Below are 26,061 nucleotides of genomic sequence, written 5' to 3' on the forward strand. Positions count from 1 at the left end.
TTGTCATTTGTACAGGATCAATAACAACCCTCCATCTCCCAGACACAAGCAGCCGATCAGCACTGTAGGAGAGCAATAGATCAGGCTGATTAATCAATAACCATTTAGCTGGGTGGAGAGGGGAAACAACTACAGAACAATGGACTATCAAATTCACATTAATACCCCGTGTCAGCCCGTCTACCCGCTTTTGTGCCGCTCTGACACTTTTATCTGTCTGCCTGTCTATCTCCAACGCTGCCTGCTAATCCGTCTTCTCGCCCGCCCCGCGGCTTCCGTCGACAGCGCAGGTTTTAATGAACACTGTCACAAACAAGAGCCATCTGTACGTCCGTATTCCCTCCCAACTCTTCACTTTTTTTTTTGGTGCAGGTATAGCTTTCATTCTCGCTCTTAAACACAGCTGGCAGTCAGTGGGCCGCTCTGACATCACACCTCCTACTAGCACAGCTGCTTGTCCACGCGCACACACACACACACACACACACACACACACACACACCCCAGATGGTGGACTATCTACTCAATGCTTTAGTGAAAGGATTAAAGGTATCATTTAGCTAAAACTGACTTTCGTAAAGGCCTTTCAGTGCGACGCCCCCGCTGAGACACACTGTTGGCCGTCAATATAATGATTCATTGAAAACCAAATGATGTTTTTTCCCTTGAAGTCCCTTTGTACTTTATTATTACTATTATTATTTTTTTTTTATGATTATATGTTCCTTAAAAATTATTGTGATGATAGGCGGTTTGTTGACAGGCTCCAGACAAACTGCTCTTGCCAATGTCCAAGTTGTACTCAGTGAGCAGTGTTTCCCCCGGGTTTCCAGCTTTCAGGGGGCGGGGTTTGGGAGTGGGGGGTCCATGCAAATGGACACCAACTCAAACACTTAAGGGAAGCACATGAACACTATGATTCTTTTAATGACAGCAAGTGTCTGTGTCTGTAAACACGTAAAGTGACCTCCCGTCATAAAACTAAGATGAACAACAAACGGCTGTTTAGTTTGTTTCATAAAAGGTACAGACCTGTTCTATAGGAAAGGTAACCTTAAATGACTTCTGTTGTGACCTGGCACTGTATAGATGACATGGTTGATAATAGTTGTAAACGCTGTGTTTCAATTCTCCAAGGTTAAAAATGTTAAAAAAAAATATGATTGCTTGTTCTGTGTTCAATTGCTTTGGACTTCCAGGTATGGAAAGATGTATAGACCCCTTCACAGTTTGTAAACAATGTGACGTTTTTTTGAGGGGCGGGGCTTAACTGGAGGCAAAACATCTCAAACACTGTAGCTTGTAAACACTGGTTAGCGTATTTCAACGGGCTGTTTTGGCAACAATTCACAAGGAAAAGGTATATTTTAGATAATATACTAACACACTCACTTCCCGATAACGTGAGTGTTATCTTAAAAAGTTGACTCTGACTGAAGGGATTACATTCACCGACCCCTATACTCTCACTGACTGGATGGACAATTTGACCAAAGGAGGACACAGAGGGGACGAAGTCTGGTCTGTCTTTATTAAGTGAAGCCTCTCCAACAAAGATATTACATGAAGTAAGTGGAACCACTGTGGAGGGTAACGTAGCAAATGTAACACCACTGAAACACACAACTAACCTCGCGTTAGCTAGTCTAGTGGTTAGCATTAGCATTAACCTGTAACAAGAATCCCCCAAATAATGATTAACATAATTTCAGTTGTAATTTAGTCTAACGGATAACGTTATCCAGGCTAAAAACTGCTGATGCATTACATATTAATCTTACCTGAAATCAAGTGTGCTACAAACAGAGAGTTGTTGATATTATCTCACTCAAATCCTTTCTTTTAATCACGTTCTGCCAAAGTCGCCTACGACTGGCAGTGGCTGTTATGCGATAAAAGTTCAACTTAGTGTTTTTGCTTTTTTGGTTTTGGCACCAAAGATACAGCAAGACGACATTTTACCAGCAACAGAGTTCCCTCTGTTTTGCCTCCAGCTAACGTCGTGACGTCACAGTGACGTAGGCCATTAACAGGTCTATAGTTCAGTAACCACAGTTATAGATAAAATTATTTTACTTTTATTACTTTTTTGTTTGCAACTTTTTACTTACCTGTTGTGAAAATGTACTTATGTTCGAAATCTCAATTATATTTCTTATTATTTTGACAGTTTGTGGCAAATGGACAGGACAGTGATCGATTGTTGATGCCTGTTTTCCCGTGTTCAGCATGTGGTGAACTGACGGAATCCACTGAATGAAGGCAAATGTGTTGTGTAATTTTTTTTTTTTTTTTACTTTCATCCTTGACAGTCAAGAGGCGGAGGTGATATTTGAGGATCTTTTTCTGAGTGTACCAGTAGTGTGCCATTCTCAGATCTTACAAGGAAGGAGGTTCTCTGAATTCATGATGACAAGTCTGATTTATTCCTTGAATAGCACTGAGGCAGTAATATCAAAACTTGGGACGTATGGTACCATTCAACTGGACAATGAGCCAGTGTAAGTTAGTTGTAAGTTTTGATAGTATTATAAGAAAGTATAGCCTCCATACTGTGGACACACCAGACAAAATAAACCTTTCCTTTAAATCCCCACTGTTAGACACTGATCACTTACGTTGGCAGTTTTTCGCTGTGATGGCGTCTCCGTAGTAACCTTCAGCGCAGCTGTCGCAAGCTCCGCCACCATAACCCCGGCGACACTGCAGACACTGGCCCGTGGTTGGATCGCAGCTGCCAGGTATGGATAAGTCCAGGTTGCCATGGCAATCGCAGGGCTGGCAGGATCCCCCCGGTACGGTGGGCTGGCCGTAGTATCCATTGGAACATCTAGGAGGCAGCAGAAACAGTCAGTATGTGTTTGCCTCAAAGCGACACTTCTCCCGAGCTGCTTGCAAAGTGAATAATCGACCAGTTCTCAAAGTTTCCCACCGTGTTTCAGCCCTACAAACACAGCCTCCCTCATTCATTCCTTCCGTCACCATCAAAATAAAGGTCAGCACTGAGTATATTATCCAATTCTTTCTTAATGTTTAACCTTTTAACACCTAAGCCGCAAAATGTTCACCTGGATGTTTTGGTTTATTTCAGCCACAAAAATAAAAAGGTCAGACAAAGGTCCCGTGAGTAAGTGCTTATTTTTTTCCCAGAATATCAGCATCACCAGGAAAAACTCCCTCCATCACCCTCCCATCAAGCACACTTACGCCACCAGTAAAAGGTACGAAAATAAAAAAAAGTTTTACACAGACACTCTGTAATATCTCACGACCCGATCGCCATCCCAGCTTTGTGCACTCAAGTTGCAGCAGCCGTTATTTTCCCTCTCTCGTATTGAAAGAGCGGGTGCCACAATAATATCTATTGAAAACACAATTTTGCGCCGCTATTATGCACCAAATAATATTTGAAAACAGAGCTTTTCTCCGCCGCCGAGGTTCATCCCGTCTCCTTTTTTCTCGGATTTCAGCCTCGAAAAAAAGCAGGTAAACGTCGTCAAAAGCAACGTTCACCCGCGGCGTCGACGCCCAGCTGGCAGCCGATCACCCAATGAACAAAACTCATCCAGGTGAGTCCACGGGAGTCGCCTGGCAGTCTCACCTCTGACCGGTGAGACCGCACTCGGTTTAAAGAAATAAAGTTTGATTCAAATTTAACACACGAGACAGAGACACACACACGAAAAGAGCCGGAGGCGAAAACCGCGCAGCAACAGATATGAAAGTTTAAAGTTAAAAAGTAGGTCTTATTAAAAAAGAGCGAGTTTTATTGGCTTCAGGCATTTACATTCCAGGTATTCGCAGTCGGCTGCTCGTGTTTTACTCGATGTGTGTGAGTTTATAAAGCAGATAGAAGAAGAATACCTACTAATGTCAATAAAACAGATGAACATTTTACATTTAAATGCACCTTTAGATTTAAAAATTTCGCATTTTAACGCTAGAGGACGCATCCGTGGTGCTAATTGAAATGAAACTGTTTTAGCATAACATAACTGGGATTTCAAAAAAATGATTAGACTCTTTTTATATTGTCAGATTCTTCATGTGTAGTGAAAAATAAATAACTACAGCCTTTTGATTGGGGCCATTCACGGAGACAAAAATTAAAAATGCCTGTGACCCTCGGGCAAGGATGAGGACACGCAGATGTGTTCACTGTAAAACCATGCCCAGATTTATTATTTCTATTATTATTATTATTATTATTACATTATTTTCTTTGCTTTTCCAGAGTCTTTCATTTGATTAATAATAAGCGGACGTCCCGATGCCGGGGAAATATATTAACCTGAGAGCGCCGCGCCGTGACAAGAGCCACTGAAACCAAATAAAGGGAGCTGAAATAAACCTCTACAGGCTGAAAACCGAGAAAAGAGGGAGGGAAGATAGAAATGGGAGAAAGAAGGAGAGATGGAGAAGTGTGTGTGTGTGGGGTGGGGGGAGGTCTTCACATTGAAAAGAGAATTGAATTTAGAGAGGAGGGAAAAGAAAGGACGGAGAGGGAAAGAGTCAAGAGCAGCCAGCCATTATTACCACTGACCCTCCTTGGTACTCAATAGAACTGGTTTATTAGCTTCTGTGTATGTGCATGTCGCTCAAGTGTGTGTTCGGGTTGGTGCGCTACGAGCGCGTCCTCCTAGTCGAGTGGTGAACTGCGCTGGCAGCAATATCATTCCTGGTAGAGGAGGAGGGGAGAAAGAAAATTATGCGTGTTTGCATTTAGTCTCTGCAGGATCTGAGGCCTCCCACTCCATCCTATTCTACATCATACATGCATGTGTGTGTGTGTGTAGCTGCTCGGGCCTCCAGAGGAAGTGGAGGTATTTATAGTGTGAGTGCCTGCGGGAGATATATTGGGGCGGGGGGTTAAACACCTGGTCAGAACCATCAGAGTGCAGAGGAAACGGACGGTGAGCATAACTGGTACAGAGTTACAGAAACAGAGAGGGGTTTGGCTCACGGACTCTTCTTTTATTTTTAGTGTTATGAACGCGGAGTCGGCCCCCCCAGGGGTAACCTGTTCCTCCCTCCTCCCATAACCTTTGGAGCATTTTGAGATCGGTTTCAGTTAAAATATGAAAATGCTCTACTAAGAACCAGTGTCTTATTAACTTTGAGTATCGCGTCAGTATCAAAATTAGTACAGTTCGCCTCCAAATTTTTTTTGTTAATTTTTGCGGCTCGCGTGACGGAACATTATCGGGCGAAACAAGAAACAATACACAATTTCAAAAAACATAAATAAATAACTGAGGATTCTTGTATGTAATAACTGAACAAATGTTTAAGGTACTCAGTGTAAATAAATAAAATAAAAAATTAAATAAATTAATTTAAAAAAAAGAAAGAAACAAGGGAAGACAAAAAAGACAGATTTACTGAGTATTTAAATTACTGTGACATTGTTTTGTCTGTTCAAAAAAGCGTGTCCGTGGCAACAACTCTGGAGTTCCAGAAAGAGGCGTGGTCAGGGGGTGTGGTCAGACGCAGCTCATTTGCATTTAAAGCTACAGGCGCTTGATTTGGAACAGTGTTAAAATCAGAGGTAAACAGACACGGTGGAATAAACTATCTGTGTGGTACTCTGATCCGAAACTTGAAACTCTGAGGGTATGTGACAAACATTACATGCCATAACATTATGACCACCTTCCTAATATTGTCCCCCTTGTGCCTCCAAAAGGTCTAAATGGTCCAAACGTTTCCCAGCAGAACACTGAATTGTCAAAAGATGGTGTTATTCACTTCTCCTGTCAGTGGTTTTAATGTTGTGGTTGTGGCCACTGTTTACTCTTAAGGTTATTTTGCTGAAGTTATTTAGCCTGACTCGCTTACTACTAAGCAGAATTTGAGTCTAGATTTCATTCTGAGCTGCATTTCGAGGGACTGTCAATATAACTTTGCATGAGTCAGCTATAGAAACAAACACATTTTATTCCAAAAGGTGTCATTGTACCTCATCATTTTACTCCTCCATCTACTTCTCTTTTTTTTTTACCTGAAAAATTAGACCAACAGAGAAGGTGAGCCACACAAAGACTGAGCTAGATATGTTTTTAAATTGAATAAACGTTAGTCAGCAGTCGGTCTTTATCTCAATGTTCTCTTCCAAAAACCTTGACTGAACCTCCACGAGGAAAAAATCCACAGCAAACAATTATTTCCGCGGCTCTTTATTCTAGCAACTCTGAACTAATGCTCCGCTAACTCTCGCTTTAATGCTCCCAGTGACAGGTAACATGCTGTTGCTTTTGTCGCCATTGATCGGTTTTGGATGCTACCTGCCACGTTTGAAAAGAGGGTCATCCTTTTCTCCCCAGTAATGGCTGCATAAACTCCCTACCAAATTAAAAGGTGCATCGCCGAGGCGCGATAGAATAACTGTCACCCGCGGGGCCGTTAACATTAATATCAATACATGGTATGACGTTAACGGGAGCCCTCATTATGATGCTCCTGTTTTCCGGATGAAAGAGTGATCAATTAAGGCGCGTCGTATCCATCATATCCGCAGCCAGTCGGCACCGACTCACCCGAATCCAAATGAACGCGCGACATCTGAAAAAAGCTTATCCGCGAGTCCAATTACTCCCGAGCGCGCCCCAAACACCAGCTTACGACTCAAAGTGTTTTAACGGACGTATTAGCTAAGCAGCTGCATTGAAGAGCTTTCAGCTATACTCTAAATGGCTGTTTATGGACGGGAAATTGAAAAGCAGAGTCACTTAGCGGCGAGTGGATAGTCTATTAGCACGGGAGGAGTAGAGGAGCTTATTTTGTTAAAGCCCATAATACAGACAAATTGGCACATTACAATTAATTACCACTAACAACAACAAAAGCACTGTAGATAATGAAGTGTAATGGCAGGTAGTGCATGGCAGGTATCAATTAGACTAATAGAGCAAGAAACAGCAACTGCTGATTACCACTTTAGTACTGTCAGAAGTAATGAAATATTATTTTACATCACATCAGCTCCTATGTGTTCAGAGTCGGTGCAACAGTCTCTCCCCTTATTTCCGTTAGGCCGCTCTCTCTGCGACCGGTGGCGCCATGTGGCATCGGGACATACGTGTGGATGTAACAGATGCATTATGGGTAGCCAGCTACATGTACGTACATGCACACGGAAAGAATTTAAAATTAGAAAACGCGCTACGGATGAATCATTGATGGTTTAAGGCAGGGGTCTTCAACGTTTTTCAGGCCAAGGAGCCTCCAAACTGATGGAGAGATTAAATAGGGACACCCTACCTACTATATGTGTTCTATATTAAACTTGTGCTATTTATAAATACACATTGTTATTACCATTTTGCATTCAATATAAAGGTATTCAAATAATGCACAGGTTCAAATATTATTTTTTCTTATTTCACACATGTGCAACAATAGGGTAGGGCTTTAAAGTTATATATATATATAAAAAATGTCTAATCAACCAAATATTTTGCAACCCCTCTACGGTACCTCCGCGGACCCCCAAGAGGTCACGGACCCCCTGTTGAAGACCTATGCTTTAAAGAGCTTAACGCCACATTAGGACACTTATAAACGCGCATTTGTGTAAATGTTCACTCATTAATACAGCACAGCTGTTAACTCGACCCCTCGACAACTCTCCACGACCGGCCCACACCGGTCAGTGGCCGGATAGCAACACGGCGCAGATACCACGGTTAAAGAAATATATAAATAAAAATGTGTCGACAATGAGTCAGATTGCCTTCCGCTGGCAAATGAGGTTTATAAAAAGACTAAAAGGCAGACAGGGAGATTCTGCTGTGGACAGCACGGCGAGGCATGCGGACTATGCAGGGCGGTGAGCTGAGGCCCCATGTCCACCAGCAGCAAACATAGAAGGGCCTGCAACAGGAACCCTATATGGAACAGGCTGAAAAACCATTTGAATCAATTACTTTTTAAAAAAGAATGTTTTGCAAGAACTTATACTTCAGAGACAAAGAAATTCTAATATGAACTCATGGGAGCACTGGACATGGTGTCCCAGTTCATTGAAAAAACACCAAACACATGGTATTAATTTAGAATTTAAGTCCACTATCCTTATTTTCAATAAGGCATTGTTTATTTGGGACGGTTAGAAATTCTTATTAAAGCTTAATACAGTGTTTATTAACATGTTATACATTAATAATAATACATTCACAAAGATCAGGTTGTGAAAAACTGTTAAACAGTTGAATTCTGGCACCAAGACTTTACCGCATCACTTAACAACTCCACACTCCAACGACACTGGTGGTCTAATCGTATTATTATCAATTTACAGAAGACAGACACCTAGACACCTGTCCAAGAGGTTGTTTTACATGATCTGGCAACCCAAGAACTGCTTCATTACATAGTAAACTATGAACCAGCCATCAATAAAATCAACAGTTGTGTGGTTGATTAGAATCCTGTACTGTATTTAGGGTTCAGCGTGTGTCATTGTTTGTCAGATGTCACCTATGTCCTCAGAAACAGATAAATATTCCTCTTTCCGCATCAGGTCACTTCTCATTTATACACAATAAAACACACCTATTCCTTAAGGTGGCGTCCAAAGTCTTTAAAGGAGGTAAAACTTCCTAAATTGATCATGTGAATGAGATGAAATGACGTTTCAGGCAGCTCAACAGTACGAGTGGTGAAAAGACTATATTTACTCCGTCCGCATCATCACATGACAGAAAAGCCTGAAGTTTTAACAAGAGCAGCATCCGGAGAGGAAGGCTTCTCATTAGTCCTGGCTCGGTACAGAAGCCCTCTGCTAATGGGACAAGAATGTCACTCAAGGAAATACGGCACGGACAGAAGTACAGGATGGTCAATGAGAAAGAAAAGGAAAGAAAAAACTGTAAATGAGCAGCGTTTTCTATTCTTGTTTGAGACAACTGACTAAAAGGCTCATTTATTTTCCAAATAGACACATTTCTGGCACATTTCAAAACACGTAGCTGTAGCCATGCACAGGTCACAAAACACGCTTTAAAATGCAGATTTGATTTTTCCCTAAATAATAACGAACTTTTGCGAGAGCTTACCTGTCGCACCGTGGCCCCGTGTAGCCGGGCCGACACTGGTCGCACAGCAACTCCCCGTCTTCACCTAAGCGGCAGGTCGGGCTGAAGCTGTAACGGTTCCCGTGGCGACGATGAAGTTGTTGGAGTTGTTGGAGTTGTTGTTGAGTTTGGTAGCGTTGTCCCGCGGTGAAGATGGTCAGCAGGGAGAGGGGGAAGAAGAGGAGAAGACAGAGGCGTGTTAAGGCCATGGCTCGTCTCCTCGCGCACACACAAACACAAAGGCACACCTGTGACCCTGCTTTCACTTTTCAGTCCTTGCATTCACACACACACACACAGAGACACACACACACTTAACTTCCTCTCACTACAACGCACAAGTCCCAACTTTGAAAACACCCTTTCCCCCCCTACGTGAACCGAGAGAGTGACGGAGTAAAGCGATAGTCCCTTTCCCTTGTCCAGGCGCCCTCCCACTTCCATAAACTATAGATAGTTCTGCTGGCTCGGGTTCCAGGCCCCAGACTGACTCACCAGCAGACCGACTGGCTCATTAAGCGCGAGCTGCCTCACCGAGTTACAAATAAATCTGGCTCGGATTTAGCAAGTAGGGGACAGAAACTAAAAAAAAAAAGAAGAGTCGTCACAGTAATCAGAGACAAGGCGCTGTAGCGTTTTTTTTTTACCTTCTTTTAATGGGATCATGGTATTTGACGGAACACTACGCGTAGAGAAAACAACAAAAAGACATTGAGTCAGCCATAACATTATGACCACTGTCAGGAGAAGCAGGTAACGTCGACCACCTTGTGACAGTTCAATGTTCTACTGGGAAACTTTCCCTGCAAATCACCGTTTTGGAGACATACGCGATATTATTAAGGTGGTCATAATGTTATGCCTGATCAGGGCGTACAGTTCTATGTCATTCAAACACCTGGCGCAACACTAGAGCCACCAGGAGGACCGCCTTTTGTAGTATGAGAATGTTTTATGGCATCTTAAAGTGTGAGCTTAAGGGAGCGTTTGTAAAAACATATGGCAAAGTTATCAACATGTCACCACTGAAAAAAAATAAATATATAGTTGTTATCGACAATTTAACTGAAGCTAGTATTTGGCAGAAATATCAGCACGGGCAACACAATTCCAACCCACTAAGTCAAATATCAAATATGAACAAATATAAGACTCAATTCAAGACAGAGACGCAAACACGAAATCATTTGCCCTAATAATGGAACTTGTATAAGAGTCAAATGTGCCTATTTTTGGAAAATTTGGGACTAATTGGACAAAATTAGTAGATTTTATATATTCTTCATAGCATTAGGTGTGCAAAAATGACAACTACACAGGAAGACACAATATTAGAAAAAAAAGATTAGTAATAGTTATGGAGAACATTTAGAAACATCTTCTTTTTTTGTAAATACAAATCAAAAGAGAGGTAATTATTGGTGGGGCAGAAAGGATTTAAATCTAAATGGCAGACGAAGAAAGACCCTCCTTGGCAGCAGTGAGGTAATTAAGCCGCAGCGTAAATAAAACGAACGAGGCCCGAGCGCTAAACTGATTCCTATTGATCCGGAGTAAATCACCGCCCTGCTTCCCGTGCTGACGCTAATACGGACATCGCTTCATCAGATGTTCGCATGAGCCTCGACTCGCCGCTAACTGGAACAGTCTGACCGGCCGTTTGAGCGAACATAAGGGACCGCGTGGCTATTTTGGGGGCGGCTGAAAGGAACGGCACCTTCAGTCTATTATTACTGCCGGGGTTGGGGGGGGGGGCAGGGGAGGGGAGAGGGGTGAGGAGAGAGTTGGGTCTTTCTTTAGCTCTAAAGAGTTTCGGCCGTGACGTTTCATGATTGCAGGAAAATTCTCAGCTGCCACTGCCTTTTGTGTGTCTGTGCATGTGTGTGTATGTGTGTGCACACAGCATCTCTCTGGTCATCTGTGGAAACTGCAAATCTATAACAGTAGTGGTAAATATAAAAAGTCTGACGCATTCTCTTAAGAAAGAAAAACATTCCTACCTACAGCACACATACAATTTAGAATCACGTATTCACATAAACCCTGTTTGTGGTGCTAACCACTACATCACCAAGCAGCTCTTACATTGTTGTCGCTCAGCGGAGACATTCAAACACATCACGGCCATCTGGTTTCCACTCAGTTCCAGTTGTATCATTCTGTTGCCAGTAGCAACCACAGCTGTCATTGTTTTGTAAGAGTTCAAGTTTAACTGTGTCAGCCACAACATTAAAACCACAGGCAGGGGAAGTGAATGACATCGGCCATCTTGTGACAATTCAATGTTCTGCTGGGAAACTTTTGGACCTGGCATTTATTCGTGTGGATGTTACTTAAGGCTCTTTTATTGTGCTGTGGAACCTAGATGCTGAAACCTGTGCACGCAGCCTACGCCGCTGAGAGCCATTTACACTTGTGCACTCGCCTGTCTGGCTCACTTGGTAACAATGCCACCCAATGTTGGGTTAATTTTTGTTTCTACTTCCTGCTTTACTTTCCACGTCTTGTTTCACTTTCAACGATGGCGACTGAAACTTAAGAAAGTCATACAAAAGTCTGTATCTCCAAAACCTCCTCAGTTAACCTTTCCTCCATGTGGTCCACCTATATTGATCCAAACAATCGGTTTGAAAATAGCTGAAGTACAAAGTAGAGATGCGCCCCACCCAAGTGGACCAATCAAAGCTCTTGCACTCTGCATCGCTGCAGAGCATAGCTACATTTTTGGGGAAATGCTGAGGAGGTCAGCTACGGTGCTAGGGTCTGCGTAGGGGTCTGCACTGTTGCTATAGCTTCTGTGTCAAGTTAAAACAAGTCTAAACCTATTAGCCCATTAGACATGTGCCGATCTAGACCAGACCAGGCACCACCATCCCATGGTAATGACACTCCTTGATGGCAGCAGCCATTCCCAGCAGGATGCAGCCAAAATAGATGGTTCAGGAACAAATAAAAAAAACATGAAGAACAACACAAGGTGTTCAGATGTAAAACTGATTAAGCATCTGTGAGATGATCCACAGAGGCCCCTTGACTCAACCCACAGGACCCAAAGGCCCCCCCTAACAACATTCAGACACCAGAGGACACCCTCAGAAGGTCCATGTCCATTCTCTGATTAGTCACAACTGGTTTGGAGGCATGAGGGAGACCTACACAAAATTAGAAAGAAGTGTGGCAATAAGAGACTATGTGACGTTAATGATGTTACAGTAGCAAACTGAACCAATGGTCAACCTTTGGTGATGCAGAGAGCGCAGGTACAAGGTTGGACTAATCTCAATTTGTAGACAATGTGCTTGAAACCAATGGACAGTTACATTTGTATTAACAACATATAACACAAACACACAGCGCCCCAAACATTTACCAATAACACACAACTTTGGATCCTATCACCAGATTTAAAAATGCTGATAAAAGGCTTGAAGCATCAGGCACTGGTTTCATTTAGAAAGATTAAGCGTGGGAAGTATACAAGATGGTTACCTAGGCAACCAGACTTTGGGACGTCTACTAGCGACTAACTGTCAGCAATCTGGCTAACCAATGTTGCACCATCTTCTATTTTAATTCATGGCCTTATCGTATCTAGCCCATTCTGGAGGCATGGAAGATGCTGACTCTGGCCCCAACGTTGGCCCGGATTAGACTTGACTTTGGAAGCGGTGGTTCAGAAAACAATCTCGTCACAAAAAATAGTTTAGTGGCTGTTCCGGTCATCACTTCCATCTACTTCAATCAACTATGCAGTGGGCCTAAACTCTTGCAATATGTCTTTACTGGGAGCAGTTGTGAAATTCTATGAATATATAAGGTTTGCTCATTGAGCTGTTTCATATTATATTCTGTTGAGAATTTGCAAGACAAGACAAAAATTGAGTCATCAAAGAGTCAGGGGCAATTTGAGGCTCTCTTACTTTTTGATGCTGAAAAAGAAAACATGGATCCATCAAGGCCTGAGTGAAAGATAAAGTAGCAGGATTATCCAAATGATCTCAGATTGCTGGTAGTCGAGTTTGACTGGTAGCAACATCAGAACCGTGTATGAAGAAGAACCGATCAGACATAACATTATGGTACCTTCCAAATATTGTTTAGGTCTCCCTTGTGTCTCCAAAACATCAGAGTATGGACATGGGCCTTCTGGGGGTGTCTTGTGGTGTCTGGTAGACTACGTCTATGAAGCCATCTCCGTCTCCACACTACTCCATGACTGTGAAGCCTGGACCCTGTACGACCCCCACATCCATCAGCTGGAGAACTTTTACATCAAATGTCTCCAGCGCATCCTTGGGCTAACACACGGCAACTCCTGTATGGTCAACTACGTCATGACCAGCGATCTGCAGGAGGTCAAAAGCGGAGATACAAGGACCAGCTCAAACCAGCACCGAAGACGTGCGGAATACAACTCGTGCAGCTGGAAAGAGCTGCCTCCCCGTCGCAATAGACTCACATATTGTCGCATTGTTGCTCACATATTGGACTTCACAGTCACCTTAGAACATACCAAAAAAAGTAGAAGTCATCACTGGATACAATGGATGACCATAAGCTAGCAGGTAAGTACGAATGTTGTTAGAGGGGACCTTTGGGTCCTATGGGTTGAGGGGAGGGCCCTCTGTGCATCATCCCACAAAAACTCGATCAGTTTGGGATCAACACTGTTGTGTTGAGTTGCTCCTAAACCATTTTTGTGTCTAGTAACATCCACACGAACTCCAGGTACAAAAGTTTCCCAGCAGAACACAGGATGCTCAAAGTTATTTACTCCTCCCGTCAGTGGTTTTAATCTTGTGGCTGGTCAGTGTATGCATTTAAATGGACTCCTTTCTCTGCATGGTCGGCAATTTAGTAACCATTCTAAGGCTCGCGTTAAGTCATTCCTGGAGTTTTCTATTCTTTGCTCAAACTTTTATAAAACCGCTTCTTATAAACTCTCAGAAACAGTGTGGTGTAGTGTGAGAGTGGTACGACGGCACATCCCTCGGAAAATAGCTGGCGCAATCTAAGCAGCTGTGATTGAAGCCTGTGATGTGTGCACAGCATGACTGGCTGCCTGTATGAGATGAACAGTACGGTGAAGGGGTTCAAATTTCTTCAGAGACTTGTGGGAGGTTTACGTCCTCTAGTCTGTTAAGTTTTCCTCGCACAATTATGTTGTTTCTGACAACGACGCTGACATTTCCACCCACAGGGGAGATGTTTCCCCCACTTATATTGATGCATCTACCTGTGGTGATGATATTTCTATTAATGTCATTACAATTATAGCCGTACCCATAGTGATGAGGTGTCTAGCTGTGGTGATAGGCTCAAGAAAAAAAAAAAAAAAAAAAAAAAGAAGAGGAGGAAAAGAGTGGGTTATGAAGAGAAACCACAAAAGCGGAGTCAGAGGGGTCAGTTGTGATAGATTGGAGCGTTTGATTAAACCGCGCCGTCACGGCGGCATTAAACCCCCGGGGTCTCCAGAACCTACTTGTTGCTGGGAAGATTGAGCGGGCAGGCGCAGGGCTGACAGTCGGCCGGTGACCCGCGGGTGGCGTTGCCGTAGTAACCAGGTAGACAGGTGTCACAGTGGGGGCCGGCCGTGTTGTGGGAGCAGTCCTGGAGGAGACGAGCGGGGTGAGGGGTTCGTTAGGGTCAGGAGGGCACGAGGCCACGACAAGATCCATCAAAACAGCACCATGTTAATTCAGTGTATTCATTATTTAAGACCAAAAAAAAAAAAAAGCAGATAGATTTTTTTTTAATTATTTTCCATAAAAACACATTTTTGGATGTTTTGTTTTTGCAGCTCACATATTGCACTCAAACTGATTTTGCATCATCTCCAGTGTAGTATACACAAAATGCAGCAAACAGACAAATAGAAAAAAAATTGGCTTATTTTATCATCACAACAGCTGAATGTAGAGTGATGCTTCGTGTTCTATTGTCGTAAACCACTGGCAAATGATTCAAGCTACAACCCAGAAGAAAACAGGGAGCTAAGACCTTTATATTAGTAACCTAATTAGCACTTTGTTTCTAGGGGTTAAAGGCTGCAGAGGCTCAGGGTGTTACAGCACCACTACATGGAAAGCAGACGTTTGCAGACGCAGTTTCACAAATATAGAATTTGTGTTATTAAGTGTAGCTGTCAAAAGAAATTATTCCCATGCAGAAAGTAGCGGGGTTAATGATATAGTTCAGGAGTAACATTGCATTTCATTACCATACGTACAAACTCTAGGAGCCGCTCAGGTTTTTGTGCTGTTTTTACTGAGTCAATACAGAAAAAAAGTAGTAATTTTAATAATCATAATCTGATTTAAAGGGTATTTTTCTGATTTTCTTGGTTGCATTGTCACTGTTTGCGTGTTTGCAGCTGCAGTTTATTGTATGTATTCTGTTTGTGTGACTTCTAAGTATTTTTATTTTTGTTAAATCAAAAGACTAAATTCTACTAAAGCGCGTGCACACTGTGTTATAGGACCGTGGCATCCTTCATTCAACTGTTTAGCTACAGCCACGATCAGTCCACAGGAATGATTTATGTGTGTGCATCCGTGTCCATGTCACTGGATTTCTGCAGGAGAGCAGTACATGTTGTTGTTTGTGAGTGAGCTTGTGTCAAACTATCTTTTTCATTTGTGTAAGAGTGAGCCTGTCTGTCTGTTGTCTGTTCGTGTGTGTTTCTCCTTCTGACACATCCCGGCGTCTTCCTCATTAATAATGAAACATAACGCGGTAATACAAAATCCACAGGTTTGTGTGTTTGTTTGTTGTTGTGTGTGTGTGTGTGTGTGTGTGTGTGTGTGTGTGTGTGTGTGTGTGTGAGAGAGAGAATTCAGTTTGACGCCAGCTGACAGCTTAAGCCTAAGGCAATGCGTAGGCCGGGGAGCGTGTGTGTGTAGATTCACATGTGACACATATGTATGTGTGTGTGTGCTCTGTATGTATATGTTATGTGTCTCACTCCGCAGTTCCTCTCATCACCAGTAGGGGGCAAATCCAAGCAGACTTAACTGTCAACAATGAATAGAAAATCTCTTTTAAACCTTTCCCACTAAACCCCGTGTTTATGTTCTAGAAAGCATAGCTTAAATTATGAAATGTTTATGTGCAACTAAGCTACTGTGACCAAGTAATTTCCCATGTGGATCATTAAAGTCTATCTAAGTCTAAAATGATCCACTCTGCCTCTCTCAACTAGGGTGGCCTAAACGAGATTACATTCCTACATTTTTGGGACTTAGGATACAGTGAAGAATCTTGGGTGATTGTATGTTGTTTATGACACTAGATAACATCCACATGAATGAATGCCAGGTCCAGAACACTGAATTGTCACAAGATGGTCGTAATTTTATTGACTTCTCCTGTCAGTGGTTTTAATGTTGTGGCTGATTGATGTACCTACACTGATCTTATTATAATACCATAATTATGACAAATGGGGTGACAGATAGCCGAGTACGAGCACAGCAGGAGAAATATTCCCTCATTATCGTTTTCTGACCTTTAGTTCTCAACACCTGACGTCCGGTGCATCTTCACATGAGTAAAAAAGAGTAGAATCCTTCTGCTGTTTCACTCAGACCGACACACACACGCAGCGGGTGACATGATCTTACCAGGCAGTGTCCCGTGACCTCGTGGCATTGCGACGCGTGTCCGTGGCAGCGACAGGGTTCGCACACGCCGTTATACAGGTTCCCGTTGACTCTGCGAAACCCAGGGACGCACGTCTGCCACAGAGTTAGAGAGTCAGACAGAGCTGCAGTGTAAAGCATTTACGTTCATATAATTATACATTTTGTTAGGTAACATAACGCAGTCAGTCCAAGCTGGAATGACTGCACGTCATCAGCGTCGTGCAGCTGAAAAACGTGCATGTGATGGTGTGTGGTTCTGGTACTTTTACTTTAGGTCATAGGTCTTCAACAGGGGCGGCAGTGACCCCTATGGGTCAGCAGAGGTATTGCAGGGGGGTACTGCACCAAAAACTTTGGTTGATTAGACATTTTTTATATATATATATACACTTTTATTTTTTTATTTAAATTTCTTTACAAACACATCAACATGAACAGCGCCACACTAGACCCGTCAATCTAAGCTTCCGGTTCACAGTAGGCCCCGCCCCGATCGCCCCTAAAATGACTTGGTGATTCCCTGTCCCCACTAAATTTAGCTATGTTTATACTAGTTAGGTATATTTATTTCAGGTATGTTTATGCCATCCTATGTTGCGCATGTTTAAAATAAAAAATTTGAACCTCTGTGTTATATGAAAAGCTTAATATTTAATGCAAAATAATAATAATACTGTACATTTCTAAATAGCACTAGGCCGAGTTTAATATAGAACACATATAATGGGAAAGGGGTCCCTACTTAATCTCTCCATCAGTTTGGGGGTCCTTGGCCTGAAAAACGTTGAAGACTCCTGCTTTAGGTAGAAGCAGGTTTTCCTTTCCTTTAATTGTCCTACTGGAAGGAAGCTGTGTGCATGTGTGTGTGCGATTACCTCACAGGAAGTTCCAGCATATCCAGGAGGACAAGAACACATTTCCACAGCTGATGCTCTCCTCTCTCCTCTCGCAGCCGGATTTGCTACCTGCATCGAGAACGAGCGGAGTCTACACAAACACAAACACAAACACACACACACAGATAAAAATATCAAGAAAAAAACCTTGTCGGCACACTGGCAGTCCTGTCCATGTTCACGGTTAAACATACAGTTTCGTGTGAATAAACACGGCAGTTTGGCTGATTGGGCTTTTACAACTTTTATGAGCCGAGTTCATTCTCTCAGGCGGAAAATAGTCACAGGCAGCAATAAGCCTCGCCCATAAAAACCGCCATCTTTACGTTTAGGTTAGACAAGGTTAAAGTAGGGATATTCACAGGCTATAAACAGAGCTGCCGAACAGTATTAACTCTGGGGTGGGTCGTTTTGTTTCCTACAGCTGACACTTATAACTGCTTTATGCAATATTCATTTTATTAAGATTGTTTTTTTATGCACAGCAGGTCCAGAAACTTCTATTTCAACTATTTCCATGTGTCTTATACGATAGGTCTTCAACAGGGGGTCTGTGACCCCTAGAGGCTCCATGGAGGTACTGCAGGCGGGTTGCAAAATTTTTGGTTGATTAGACAATTTCTATATATATATATTTTTATTTTCCCCAACAAATTTAAATTTCTTGAATACGAATAAAACATATTTTTGTCACCGTTTCTCACAGAGCGCCACACTAGCTGAGACCTGTCAATCTAAGCCTCCTGTACACCGAGTTATACATCTATAAGGCTATTTATATATATGTAGAGCAATTTAGAACAGATATAGTAGGTTAATCTAATCAGTTTGAGGGTCCTTAGCTTGAAAAACATTGAAGACCCCGGGTTTATGCTATCAAATAGAGCCCAATGCATGTGCAGTACATGTTCCCACCTGTAAACAGCGCTGGGCTCCGTGCTGTAAGAGGCCCTGACCATTATTTTGGTCACACTGGCCAACACTGACAGGAAGTCCCTTCGACTAATCGGCTGCGCAGTCTCTGAAACCAGGAAGTTCTCTGGGAGGAGGACGATGTGACTGGTGCTGGGTGAGAACGGGTACACCGGCTGGCCAAACCTCTTGTCAATAATCTTCATCCCGCCTCCCTAGTTGAGAGAAAAAGAAACAAATTAGCTTCCAGCTTTGTTCTCTCTGAAACTCTGCAAGTTCTCTTTCATTGGAGGTGCATCATATCCTATCAGTGACTGTTTACTAAAAAGAAAAGAGTGAGAGTGAATCATGTGTCATTAGGGAATGAGCTTCAGCTTCTATTGACATTTTCAATGGACTGAATGCAAAGTGACTTGAACCCAGGCCTGGTATCAGACTATCTCTTGTTGAGAACAGATCAATGGCATGTAGCGGCTAACACACTGTGACAACTACTGATGGAGAGAGAGAGAGATTACCATGCCAATAAACCATTAAATAAAAACTAATTGAAAGAGAGGAGGAGGAGGAGGAGGAGGAGGGAGTAGCAAAGACAGAGGAGGCAGCATCAGAACAGAGATGAAGATATAAAATAGAGCGAAAGAGTGACAAAGAAAGAAAGACACGGATAAAAATATCAAGAAAAAAGCTTCCAGTGGTTACGTGGCATCTGTGTAACACAGAAGAAATATCACATCAGTTTAAAAGCGCACCTCATTAACATGTTTGCTATTAGATTTGGTCTCGTCATGCGAGTTAAGACATAATAATTATAATTAATAATTAAGACAAATAATTTTTATCCAATATTCAAGACTAAGATTGCTACTTAACATTGCATTTATGTAATAATAGTGTATACATACATATACATAGAGACGCAATGCATGATGGGATATCACCACCTGTTGAGTGACCATTAGATGGTCACTACTTTTTACAATGCTTTATGAGGAAATTTTCAGTGGCCTATGTAGGGCATAAAATTTGATCGCTAAGGTTTTGGACACTATGACTAAATGGCGTAAACCCCTATGCATGGCCTTATGTACGGTTTAGGGGGCAATTTTGGACACACATCAGAATCAGAATAAAGTTTTTTCTGATGCTGATTCCAGTGAAACAAACTGAACACAAAATAAAGCTAGTTCATGGACCCAGCAAAGTATACGGCCAACAATGCTGCTATTCCCTCTGGATTTACCTAAAGCTCCAAACCTTCCTGTAAGCTCGTTGAATGTGGTGGTAGGAACCAAAGTCACGGACGGCTACAGCTCAGAGAACTCAACTTGTTACTTGGCCACTTCACGTATCCACTTTCACCTATCTTCCACCTATCGTTAGCATAGCTTGTTGAATTTCATTAATATTCAGTGTTTTTTTGTTTTTTTAATCGCTTTCTGAGCGTACACCCCATAATCACAGATGTTCTACGACTTCCTGATGTTGAGACAAGGCTTTGAGACAGTCGGGACTCTATCATCTCCTTTGAAGGATTGTTCAATCGTTGATTTTAGGACTGATCAGGCTCTTTTTGGATGGTATTGCATCATGAATAGTCATAGAAATGTCTAAACTTATGTTTTAAGTGTGAGCTGCTTCCACTTTCACTTCATATGTATTATATTAGAACAAACATGTTTGTAGATGCTTCTTGAGGAATCTTGAACGGCCAAAGAATTCAAAATATGCCGTGTTACTTTAATGTAAAGACTTAAAAAACAAAAAATGTGGACACGGTGCGATAATTTTTAAGCCAACTCAAAAACGCACTTGTGAGCAGAACAGTGGTTTGTTGTCATGGATGTCACGATGGCTCGGTATTTACATTTCCTTTAGCCGTGTAGATGGAGGCTGATAGAGTGGGCACGCAGCGAGAGACAGAAGAAGCAGAAAACAACAAAGCCACACATGCAAACAAAGACAGAGAGATTATTATCTATTCAGATTCAGAAAAATACGTACAAAAGACAGACACAAGCTTCGTTCACGCACTGCACAGGGAAAAAAAAAATAAAAAACATGCAGCAGGAAATATCCCAACTGGATGCAGATATGCAGAGAGTAAAGAGCGGGGCGAAGGGAGGGAAAGAAAAGCAACACAAAGGCTGAAAGAGAGACAGTGAAGAGGGAGAGCGCCGGCTGACAGCGTGGAGGTGGTTCATTATTGTCATCGTTTGGAGAGGCTTTTTGTTGACAACAAGACCGACACTTGTCCTCCTCTCCTCCTCCTCCTCCTCCCCGTCCGTCGATCTCATTGACACGTCTTTAAATAACACAAGCTCATCGGCCTGTGACTATCCATCTCTCAGTTTGCTTTCTTCCCACATTCTTTCCTTGTCGTTCCTACCTATTATTTCCTACCTTGTTTCTTCTCACTTGCTTCCTGTTGCTTCCATCTTTGTTTGGTCGTCAGTCCTTGTCTTATTCATTGCTTCATACTTTTCTTTCTCTTCATTTCACCATTTTATTTCACCCTTCATCCTTTCTCCTTTTTGTCCCCAACTTCTTTCCTTGCTGCTCATTTCTTTCTCCATTAGTCTCTCTTTCTCTTATTCCTGTGTCCTGTTCCTTCTTTCCTTTCTCCATTGTTTATTCCACCTGTTTCACTTCTATAATACTGTCTTTAATACATTTTTTTTTTCCTTTCTTATATAACGTGCAGGGCCGTAGCAAGCAGACAGGCAAACTAGGGGCCCCCAGCTGGAAGGGGGCCCCCCAGAGACGGCTGATTATGGTTAAATTGTCTAGTATAAATGCTACATTAACAAATGATATGATTGTTATTTCTGTTTTTAGTTATTTTTCTTATTTCCTTTCACATCCACTCCATTTCTTTAACACATAATTGGTAGAAAGTTAATTTTCAAAAAATAATTGGATAATTTGAGACGCTCCTTAAAAGTACACACACACACACACCAACCTGCTTACTGTATAGCTTGTTGTTTTTTGTGTAGCACAGGTCCACACACTAACGCACAGTGTCGCTCGGTGATATGGGAGATATAAACAGTTAACTAATAGTGTTGCTGCTTTGCTTATTGCTGCCATACATCATATCGCAACCTGCTCATTATAAAGACTTACAGAGAGGGAAGGAGGGAAGGACTCTCTATCTGCATTTTTTATTGCTACGTTCAGCGATTCTCTGCACGCTGGAGCTGCTTGTGAGTCTCCGTCTGTTTGTTTCTTTTTTTTTTTTTTTTAACAGTTTTTATTTGCTGCTTCATTTAGTGGTCTTCACCGCCGGCAAAAGCCAACGGCTTGCGGGTAAAGATAAATAATGCTGCAGACACATATACGTAAACACACAGTGGAACTCGAGTTCCTCCGGTTGCGAACACTTGCTCCCGACACGAGACCAATGCATTCATTAAATAAGAGCTCGGAACGGCTCTTGTCCAGCAGAATCCAGTTATTATTCACCACAGAGTTTAATAAAGCAACTGGAACAAACTACCAGACACAACATCTACAACCAAGCAGACTGGATTGGACTCCTTTTGCTTCCTTCTTTACTTTTTCGTTCATTTCCTTAAATTCTCATTTAGTAAATGTGGTCGTTACTGTTGTTAGTGTCGTTGTGCGGCCTTATGGGTCCATGGGGCCATTATTCTCAGCTAGACGCTAACTAGCTTACAGCTAGTCAGTTGTATTGAGGTTTTCTGGCGACTGAGAATCACCAATCACAGTTCTTGCATCTTGCATCTAGGTTTTCTGCTGAAGAGGCGCACATCAGGCTACGGCAAAGGGTATAGACCTACATATTTGCCACCACAGTGCAAACACTGTAGCCTACATATGTGGCTAATGTCGTTGTTAGCGATGATTCTTTGCATCATTACTTAGTGGCTCGCCGGCTGTTTTGAGGTTTTCTGGCGACCGGAGGGTGGATGGTGGAAAATACAGGCTCCATCAACTGTGATTGGCCAGAAATGTGTTACCTTCATGTGTACGTTCATTGCTGATGGAGGTTTGCACAAGCAAAGGGAACGTAGCTATGGCGAATCTACAAAACAGACCCACGGCAGAAGCGTAAATCTAGCTTTCGTGTATACACGTCAATGCTCGTTGGTGTTTGAACTTACCTCTATGATTAGGTCAGGTTCTGAGGTCACTCTGATGGCCCTTTGCTCTTTTTGGTCTGTGGTGTAAGACACAGTGAAGACAACACTCCCTCCATAGGCTGAAACCTGAGGACAGACAGACAAACAAACACAAAGGAAGCTTAATGTTGTTCACTAAAACATATTTTAGCCATTTGGCAGAGCCGAGACCACTTTAATGTGTCTAATGGCACATTAACATACAAGAAGTAAGAAGCAAAGTCAGCTACTACTGTAGAAATCGCATCAGAGCAGAGATGCACAAGTACTCACTGTTGTTTATTGCAACATCGAACTCTTAACCCTGCTGGCTTACCACAGTGAAAAACCCCGAACCCTTAAAGAGACCCAAGAAACAAAGGAAGACATGACACATAACAACATAACAGTGTGACGACTGTACACCAATAAACCACTGGTTGTGGTGAGTTATGTCTGTCTGCTGTAGCACAAGTGGCATTTGTCATACAATACTTCTCAGGCACTGATCATCAAAGCTTCAGAGAGGAAGCTGCTTTCTTTTTTGCCTCCTAGGCACCAAATAATCCAATAATAGAAACGGAATACTGTATACAATACACATGATCTGACAATGGTGAATGATAAAATATGCACGCATATTTGGCAAACCTGCTGATTTTTCGGTCCCTCTCCACATATAGGATGGTGATCAAGAACCGGACACCATCAGCCATAACATTAAAACCAGTGACAGGAGAAGGGAATACCATTGACCATTTTGTGGTGATACAGTGTTCCGCTGGGAAAGTTTTGGACCTTCATTCATTCATGTGGATGCTACTAAGACATGCACCATCCACCTAGATCAGACCAGACACCCCCACCCCACAGCAATGATACTAAAAACTAAAAACATGAAGAACAGCACAATGTGTTGACCTGGCCTCCAAATTTAATAGACAACACAGGACACCCTCAAAATGTCCATGTCCATTCTCTGATGAGTCACAACTGTTTTGGAGGCACAAGGGAGACCTACACAATATTATAATGTCATAATGTTATGCCTGATTGATGTATATAACCTACAGATTGCATACAAAATGCATAAAACTTATAAATGAATGAGCGCTGACAACGCGAATGACCAGGGGAAGTCCGTTTTCAAGGAAGCACATACAATCACCAATGTCGCGCCACCGGAAACTAAGAGATGTTAAAAATCCGACACCTTTGTTGTCTTTGTGTTGTTTCGGTGCACCGTTTTCTGTCGAGTCCACACAATGAGCTTTCAGCTGGAGAAACGCTGCATCGGCACGATCCCGAAATTTATTATTCTGCTCCAACCCGAACAGTAATGGGTGGGAGAGCGAGATAATAACGCCAACCATAAAAACAGAGAGAGGGGGACATCGAGGAAGTGGGGGAGAGAGGCGAAGAGGTGAGAGCTTGATACAGAAAGATAGAGGGAGAGAGAGAGTTAGTGAGGGAGTAAGAGGTAGGCTTAATGCCTCCATAAACCTCTTCCATTCTACATCATTACTCTCAGATTTTAAACCAGGAGGAGGAATCGCCCATTTCGCAGCTGACTGAAAATACACATACACAGCAGCAGGGCTGGAGGGCTACTTGGGGGAGAGAGACGAGGGGGGGGGTTATTCTATAACACTTATTCTCTATCTCTCTCCATTTGCCGATTTGGACTCCTGAGGACACTAAAATCATAGTTTAAACCCACACTTCACGGCCTACACATATCAGACTCTCTTCCGGCTCAACCGCATTTCCCGTCAGATAATCTGCACTTCGATGTGGACACATAAACTAAGTCTGTAATACGGAAAAACTCTGAACTTTGATGCGCTGCAAGAAAACAACAGTACGCGAAAGCTACGTAGTAAAAAATATATATCACAGTATTTTTCAAATTTCTGGTGTGCATTTGCATAAGCAGGTGTTCACAGCATATTCTACTGGTTGAGAGATGAATTAATGCATGATTAATGATTGACTAAGGATGATGAGTAAATACTGTAAAATAATCCCACTCTAGTAGTAAAACGGGTTAGCATGGCCCCGTGTTAGCACTTCCCGCTGATGTGGATATCTGGGGATATTTACAGCTCGGAGATAAAAAAAAAAAAAAAAAAAAAAAATGTTATCAAGAGGAAATGAAGAAACTGGGACAATTACATATTTATTCATATTTAAACATATTTAAACTGCCTAAACATATGCTAGGTCTGTAATGTCAATAGCAGCGTGACCGGCTACCGTAATACTTATAGTCTGTGCGCAACATTTTTTTTCTCAGCTAGACATTTTCGGGGACAGCTATAGTCGGGGGACAGGTCATCCAAAACTGGGACTGTCCCCAGAAATCAAGACCACGCCTCGCAGTGACGCAGTGTCACCATGTGTGTCTCGTGGCACAATGTTTCGCTGTACGCTGTATAATCAAATACACCGATATATATTCCGGTATATTAAAAATTCATAACATAACGGGAAAAAAACACGGGATTCGGTATGAACTGGTAACTGGTAGAAAGTTTTGATGGATATGTGAACTTTTATAAACCACATTTAAGCCATAAAGAAGTTGGTATAAAGAACCGACAGACATAATAGATGAAAGAAGGACACAGCTTGTTACTATGGAATCAGAAGTGCCACATATGTCTGTGCAAGAGCAAGAATATATGTGGAAAAATATGTAAAAATAAGTAAAGGTATAAAAATTATTCACTCATTCCTATATGTGTTTTTTTTTTTTTTTAAAGGAAACAGCCAACGGGGAAATAAATAAGGTAAAAAAAAAAAAGGAATTGATAACATTTGATAACACAGACCATGAAGCTCTTTAACCTTAAACTGAACTGTGTCTGCCTGAGTAAACTTCGGTCTCTAATACAGTGCCAGACTTTTTCCGATATCTGACTACAAATACAAGAGACCTAAAATAAAAACTTGCAGAAACCAGTATTTCTCATCTAGATTTTTTTATTGATTGGAACAATGTGGTAGTAAACTGTTTTCTTTCCCCATGGCCAATTAAATATTAACATTCACACCATTCATAATTCTCCTCCTAACCCTTGACGGTAATGCAGCTGGAAATACATCCCACAGAAGTTTTGGGTCATGAAGCTGCAGAGGGAAGGAAACGTACGGATGAAGAAGGCTACCAACACACCTAGCAAGTAGAAAAGTGTGGAGAAAACAGGAGTTAATAATGTAATTGGGTTCTATGAATGAATGAATTCACTGTCTCTAGTGGACTGAAACTGAATCTACAAAAAGAAAAGTTTCGTATATTCCAGATAAGACAAAACAACAACAACAATCTACATTTACGTGAATAATTAATAAAGAAAAGGATCAAAGGTAAAGACAAACATGGTTTACCACTTGAAATCAGTGAAAG

The 26,061-nt window shown here is 42.1% G+C and overlaps 1 protein-coding gene across 8 annotated transcripts in view; it reads right to left on the reverse strand.

Moving 5' to 3' along the window:
* Positions 1-26,061, reverse strand: part of lama2 (laminin, alpha 2) — a 213,214-nt gene that overhangs the window by 96,798 nt on the left and 90,355 nt on the right. For all 8 annotated transcript variants that reach the window (XM_047573377.1, XM_047573380.1, XM_047573379.1 and 5 more), the window contains exons 15-21: positions 22,656-22,760; positions 18,529-18,740; positions 17,593-17,704; positions 16,697-16,810; positions 14,557-14,684; positions 9,057-9,143; positions 2,619-2,830 (exon numbers count right to left, since the gene is read on the reverse strand). In XM_047573377.1, the coding sequence (XP_047429333.1) occupies positions 2,619-2,830; positions 9,057-9,143; positions 14,557-14,684; positions 16,697-16,810; positions 17,593-17,704; positions 18,529-18,740; positions 22,656-22,760 (970 nt within the window). The remainder of the gene's footprint in view (positions 1-2,618; positions 2,831-9,056; positions 9,144-14,556; positions 14,685-16,696; positions 16,811-17,592; positions 17,705-18,528; positions 18,741-22,655; positions 22,761-26,061) is intronic.

This window comes from Mugil cephalus, chromosome 21 (genome assembly GCF_022458985.1).
Source record: "Mugil cephalus isolate CIBA_MC_2020 chromosome 21, CIBA_Mcephalus_1.1, whole genome shotgun sequence".
In the NCBI taxonomy this organism is placed as follows: domain Eukaryota; kingdom Metazoa; phylum Chordata; class Actinopteri; order Mugiliformes; family Mugilidae; genus Mugil; species Mugil cephalus.